The sequence below is a fragment of the Accipiter gentilis genome, chromosome Z, assembly GCF_929443795.1.
Source record: "Accipiter gentilis chromosome Z, bAccGen1.1, whole genome shotgun sequence".
Classification (NCBI taxonomy): domain Eukaryota; kingdom Metazoa; phylum Chordata; class Aves; order Accipitriformes; family Accipitridae; genus Astur; species Astur gentilis.
The window spans coordinates 24,891,920-24,898,684 of NC_064919.1; the positions used below are offsets into that span (position 1 = coordinate 24,891,920).

The window sequence follows — 6,765 nt, forward strand, 5'->3', positions numbered from 1 at the left end:
TATTTCCCTGGCTGACTGTGAAAGCCCTTCTGTTGCTGAAGCCGGGCACAGTGGAACATGCCACATATGCCGTCCTTGCCTCTAGTTATAAAATGCTGCCATTGCCGGGCCAGCCTCGGAACTGCAGGCTGGTGAGCTGGGTTTCAAGGAGCATCCGTGTTGTCTGTGCAGAGCTGGGGAAGCTTTCACAAACTTCAGGGTATTCGTTCCCCTGAGGCTCAGTGGGCTTATGTGCGAGCTAGTGGTAGTCTTGTTACTGAGACAAAATCCAGTCTATTCAGCAGCAACTGCAACAAAAGCAGGAGGAAAAGGCAAATCACTGCAAAGCGGTTCTAGGCAGCAAAGCACAGACAACTGTCTTCATACATGCAAAGGTCCCAAAGTGTAAGGTTCGACACTGGAAAATCTAACTTTGTCCCAGTTTAGCCCAGCTCTACATCACTCTTATCCCCCTGTTTTTATTTTCCTATCTAATGTTTTTCTCTCTGGGCTGTCTATGCTGTGAGGATGGGTCACAGAGAAAGGCTCCTGGGTCTCCACATCGGCATCCTTGCACAAGAGGTGGGACAGTCCCATGTCTGTACAGGAGCAGGCTGTGGGCAGACATTGCCTCTGCAGCAGGGAGCTCCCCAGGAAGAGGCACCCCCCCTCATGAAACACGCTCGCCTGTGCTGGAAGCGCTTTTTAAAGCCAGCTTGAACCCCAAGCTGTAATGCTTACTCCTCCACAGAACTTCTGCCTTGTTCACTTTTTCTTTCCCTCACAGAGATGTTTGTAATGTAAAAATAATTATAAGGTACCGTACTTCCATTTTGGCACACTTCATGTAATTAGTTTTTGGTTCATAATTGGCATTTTAAACCTCACTACTGTGGCTTATTTGAAAGAAGAAGAGTACCTTATAACAGAAAATGCCTGTGCTCTCTCTTCTTCTGTATTTCTTGTGCTTGCCCTTTTCTGTCTCTACTCCCCTCTCTTGTTCTTAACTTTTTGTTTCCTGCTGGTACATGGACTGGCCTTGCTGTGATTGCTCCTTAAGAGCAATCCTGGTATGGTATTTTTAATTAAAATTCCTATATGATTACCATGATGTTTGATTTCCCTTGGTAGTTCTCTTTGGTATCTCATTCAAGACACAGTAGGTGGTATGTGCCAGGTTATTCTTAAATTTTTATTTATGTATCTTTGTGATTATTTCTTAGTGTGATTCATACAAGACCATGATCCACCAGAGAAGTTTGTTTTGTTTTCTGTCTGCTGCATCTCTGATCCTATATTCTAAAATGGTGAATATTATAAAAATCAATCTGTGGAAAAGTTTAATGTAGGAACTACCTCCTGTATTACCCAAGTGATAGTAAGGAAAATATTTTCAGCCTGTCAACCCAGCACAGGACAAGGATCATGCACTTGCAAGCTGAAGTGTTATTTCTGTTTTGAAAATAGTTTTCTCCCTCCTTTTCTCCTGATCCAGGGAGAAGAAACTGAAAGCTAGAGTGCAAGAGTTAGTGAGTGCTTTGGAGAGACTCACGAAGAGCAGTGAAATCAGACATCAGCAGTCTGCAGAATTTGTTAATGACCTTAAAAGGGCAAACAGGTAAAGGATCTACCAGCAGATGGCTGCACCATTGATTTTTTTTGCTGTGTCCCGGTAATCCTCCCCCTACCGTAATGAGCCATTTCTGGATCCTTGCATTCACACGGTTGGCTCTTTCTTTAAGGTTATAGTTAGAGATGGGGGAAGTGCAAACCTCCCATGTAGGACACAGCTAAGAACAGAGTGGGGGAAATAGGTTAATCTTAACTGAGTTACTAGTAAATGCATTCTTACTGAAACAAACAAAATCCTCCACTTAGCCAGATTTATGAATGTTATTTTGTTTAAAATTGCTCCCTTTTCTTTGGCTCCCACCTCTTTATTAATCAACTGGCTTCAATAATCACGCTTAAATTTTACTGCTCACTCTACATAGATTTTTCTGGCACTGTGTTTGGGTGGACTGAGAGTATGGAGGACTGTAGCTGCCCGTACTGCAAGGAACCTATTGCTTACAATGTAGTTTTCATTAATAAATTATACCTGAAAGCCCTTGTGGTGAGGAAGAGTACCCATCTCGAGCTTTCCTTCTGAGTCAGGGTGGAGGCACAAAAGATGCTTAGCAGCTGCCAAATTAGCACAAGATGCTATCCTCCGAATAGAACTTACTTTTTACATGGAAAATGCAAAATCAGTGCTGGATTTTGTAAGCAGATTCTGGCTGTGCCATGTTTTTGTAAATCATTACACATTTAATGTTGTGGTACCGACTCACAAACAGTGCTTTGCGAGGTCATCATCAGTAACCTCTGTCTAGCTGGTTTTTTGAACCATGTTTAAAAATGTTTTCAGTAACCAGTTTACTGGTAAAGGTGTGTACTTGCCCCAAAAAAGATACAGAGATTAGCATTGATCTGGGTTTGGATCAATGAGGTTTTGATCTAACGCGTTTTAAAGTATTAGTATTTTAGGAAGATGATTGGTACCCAAATTTTGGAGTGTCCTGAAGGTGGGGGTTTGGTGTGGATTTTTGTAGCACTTACTTACTTGCTATGAACAAGCCTTTTTGAATGACCTTGTATTGCCATGTATTTCTAACAGCAACTTGGTAGCAGCTTATGAAAAAGCAAAGAAGAAGCATCAAAATAAGCTGAAGAAACTGGAATCGCAAATGATGGCCATGGTGGAGAGACATGAAACACAAGTAAGGATGCTCAAACAAAGAATAGCTTTACTAGAAGAGGAGAACTCTAGACCACACACCAATGAAACTTCACTTTAAATGCATCTCTTTCAAAGATGCTTAGTGCCATTACAAATTTCTTTCTTTTGGAGGCTGACTTTTAGGTAGCTTCAAACACTAAAAGCTCTGACTGTCAATGCTGACGTACTTAAGCACCTTCTCTGGGATCCCAGAGAGGTGCCATGGGGATAATGTAAGTGTTAACCTTAAGGACTGTTTCATAATGTAAAATGGCAGTGCCTGAATTATCATGCTATAATTATGCACGTTGTCTGTGTCATTATGTCTATATTCATACAGCTTCTATTAAACTTTATGTTTGTCCCATGGGTGACAGTGTCATATAGCAAAATAATTCATGTTAAGAGGGTTTAATTTGGGAAGTTTGGAGATTAGAGTTTTCCCCATCCCTCAGCTCCCTCAGCACACAGCTCTGTATTGTACCCTCAAGACTTGCAGAGTGGGGAGATGATAGGCTTGCTTTATTTTTTGCACCGTACTTGCAGTACTGTCACTCATAGTGCAGATCAGGTAGGAAAATTCCTGTCGATTTGGGAAAAAAAAAAGGAACCCTAGTTGCATCTCTGAAAACTATGTTAACAGTGTACTTCTTACAGTTTGTAAGAGGACAAAAGGCTGTGAGTTTCACCATGCCAGATATAGATTGTGCCAAGGTTGGGTAAGAAGTTACAGGAGACCTCCTGGTATTTATATTGCATGGTGTTTGCAATTATGTTGTGAAACAGTTCGTTTTTCTTGTTAATACATTATAGCCAAGGTTTTCTTTAAGAAGCTGGGCCATTTTTGTCATGTGTATAGTGCTTATTATGGCTTTCTGTGATCGAGAGGTAGACTGTCTTCTTTTTATACTTGTTTTGACCAAAAAAGGTACTTACTAGAAATGTACCTATTTAATATTGAATACATAGGCACAAAACTATAAATGTGTAGGTGTATGGATATACAGCCACAAACAGAATGTGAATGGTGAAGTCTTCATACGGCTTCTTAGGTTAGTTTTTGTTACTGCTAACATTCTCGTCTTTTGTTTAAGTCACATCATGTTACTGTATTATCAAACTGAATAAATTGAAAATGTTGGCCTATTACAGTAATGAACACTAAGCAAAGCATGGCAATCAATCAAGCTGATTTCTCTAGGGAGCAAAAGACAGGAGTCTGCCATACCACCTTTCATTCAGAATTTGCTTCTTTGTGACCAAGTATGTAAAAAGCTTCCACATTTGTTTTAACATGCCAAGTTAGAGTCCATTAACTTCATTAGCCTGTTATGGTCTTACACCTCTAATCTGTATTTTTTTAGGCTCTATTTTCAAGTGAATCTGATTTCAGGAGTTGTTTATTGTTTTTGCTTTACCTGTTGTGTTGCACCTCAAGTTTTATTAGTGTATTTAGAATTAGGATAACTTCTCTCATTTATTCCTCCAATTACTACTACTAAGGAAATATTTTTAGAGGACTTGAACCATTTTTGTCTACTCTTGGGTTAGGCCAGGCAGCCAAAAGTGTTGTGGGAATTTGTGTTCAGAATATGGCATTACTGTTGAGTCTTGGTTACATCTGAAACTGTAGCAGCTGGTGTTCATGACATCTCTTATTACTGTAGCTGCTATTTTCCTCTTTCTTAGGGTAGTGATTCCTACTCTGGAGTCTAACACATCAGCTGCAAAGCCAGCATCGTAAGTGACTGGTTGCAATAGCAAATGAAAACAATGCTGATTTCAAAATTAAGTTGTAGGTAGTGATGCCCTGGGATTAGTTTTGATCAGTCCTCTTTCTCAAGATAATTGCACTTCTTAATTTATAATGCAAATGGAAAATTTTGCAAACCAATCTGTTGAGGGAGCAGGCACACTGATTTCTTACGGTCTTTATGGTTTTGCCAAGTATCAGTCTATGGTGTTTCCCTTTTCTGGCCACCAAGTTTCTCACCAACAGGAATGTGGGGTTTTGCTGTAAGCTTCACAGCTGGTCACACTTGTTTCTGAAGAAACACAAAGAAAATTATCCACTGTGGACTGTGGCAAAAATGCAGTTGCAGGTTTGCCTTCTTGCATCTGAAATACCCATGTAACTTGAGGTCATCTCAGACTGTCCATGTGAAATACCTTTTGCTTAAGGTGACTAGAAACCACTGCTGCACTGGCTTTCCTCTTGTGTTCATTTTTTTCTATTTCTTGGTAGCTAGAGAAGCTGCTAAACATAATACAATGAAGCTTAAAGCATTTGAATTGAAACCTGTCTTCAAAGGAAAGATACAAATTAAGAAAGCATAAAATGCACCTGGGTTTAAAGGCATAAAAAGCTGCAGTGTCCCTCGGTGCCTTTTTCAGGCCTAACAAGTTGCTGATTCTGCATAAACTGAATGCTGTTTTACTACATCTCTGCATATGTTCCCTGGCAACTGTGCTCTAAAAGTGTTTTAGAATAAATTATAAATCATCAGTAAATGTAAGCCACTCCCCCTCTCTTCCCATAGGGCTTGTAGATGAAAAATCTAGACTGGTATCATACAGCCTCAGCAGTAGCTATAGTTCACCAGACCACCAGTTATTTTGCCTAAACAAGCGGCTACTGCTTCATTTGTTGGCATAATGGAAAAGACTAATAGGGAAGTGGCAAAAAGTTTATTCTTACTGTGAAAAGTGTTTAATATTAACAATTAGCTGCAGTTCCAATGTACCTGTTAAAATGGCACCAACCCTGAAGATAAATACCAAAAGAATCACCTTCTTTTACGCAACTGTTTGAAATACCAAAATACCAGCCTCTAGACAAGTGCACAAATCACCTTGAGTCACAGCAACCTAACTCACTTAACACTTGGTGCAGAAACAGTACATTTGCAAAGCAAGAAAAAGAGGTGGTTCTTGCCAAAGAACCCAAGTTGTTCACTTGTTAATCTTAGGGTGTTTTTTTTAAGTCATCAGAATGCATGAAACTTTGTCTTTCACAATGTGTTCAGAAAAAAAGTACTTTTTTTCCCTAATCAAATGTATAAATCTTCACCAGCTTGAATGTACTGTTAGCTATTGCAAAGCACATGTGACTACACTTGCATTAATGTCAGTATTGTTCCACTGGTTTTATTAGGATTTTCTCCTCCTTTAATACTGTACCATGCATTGTAATTTTAGAAACTTTTCACATTACTGAATTAGCTTTAAATGTGCTGCTGCTTTTTAGTTTCCTAGCTGCTGTAAAATAGCTATTTTGTGTTTATTTGATATAGAATTGTAAAAACTGCATTTATTTATACAGAGACATTTATAATACTTATTTTACAAATGTTCTTATATTCTGAATAAATTTCTAATGCTGTTTCTTTGCCTCGGGGGTTGCTTTACGATACCTTGCCATCTTATTGTTAAATGGATCTACTTAAAAGGTACCACAAAGACCTTCTCCAAGGTAAGTTACTGAGGGAGATGGTGTGACACTATCAGGGAAGTTCCCATAATAGGGACATAAAAAGTTGGCAAGAACTCACTGGAGATCTGATCACAGGTTTGAGCTGAGATCAAGAACATTAGTACTTGCCCCAAACCCTCTACAGCTTCAGCAAGCACTTTATAGAAATGGAAGGGCACATATGAAACCGTTTCCACACATCCAGTTCTTTTAATAAGAAGTTACATGGACAAAAAAAAAATTGCTATTTCATAAATACTTCAAGAGCACTGATTGAAGTTCACATACTTCCTTTCTCCAGTACATCTAACACCTTTTAGAAAAAAAATTTTTTGCTTTCCATTGTGTTCAGTGGGCCCGTTGTCCACCTTTACAATTGACTTGAAAAAATAATACTTCTGTTCTTGGAACTATATATAATCAGTGCTGCTCATTGGCTTAAGGCAACATTTAAACATGCTACAGTGAATGAATAACCTGTACCCACAGCACAGGCTTTACATTTCACACTGATCAGCAATGCTTATATTCATACTTCAGTACTTCAGTAAGT

At 39.1% G+C, this 6,765-nt stretch overlaps 2 protein-coding genes across 4 annotated transcripts in view; one reads left to right on the forward strand and one right to left on the reverse strand.

The window, feature by feature from the left end:
- The window catches only part of MCC (MCC regulator of WNT signaling pathway), a 220,625-nt gene extending 214,501 nt beyond the window's left edge, over nt 1-6,124 (forward strand). For all 3 annotated transcript variants that reach the window (XM_049794828.1, XM_049794827.1, XM_049794829.1), the window contains 2 exons: nt 1,475-1,597; nt 2,639-6,124. In XM_049794828.1, coding sequence (XP_049650785.1) covers nt 1,475-1,597; nt 2,639-2,819 — 304 coding nt within the window. In that variant the 3' untranslated portion in view covers nt 2,820-6,124. The remainder of the gene's footprint in view (nt 1-1,474; nt 1,598-2,638) is intronic.
- APC (APC regulator of WNT signaling pathway) overlaps nt 1-6,765 on the reverse strand; it is a 317,483-nt gene that overhangs the window by 109,060 nt on the left and 201,658 nt on the right. The window lies entirely within an intron of this gene.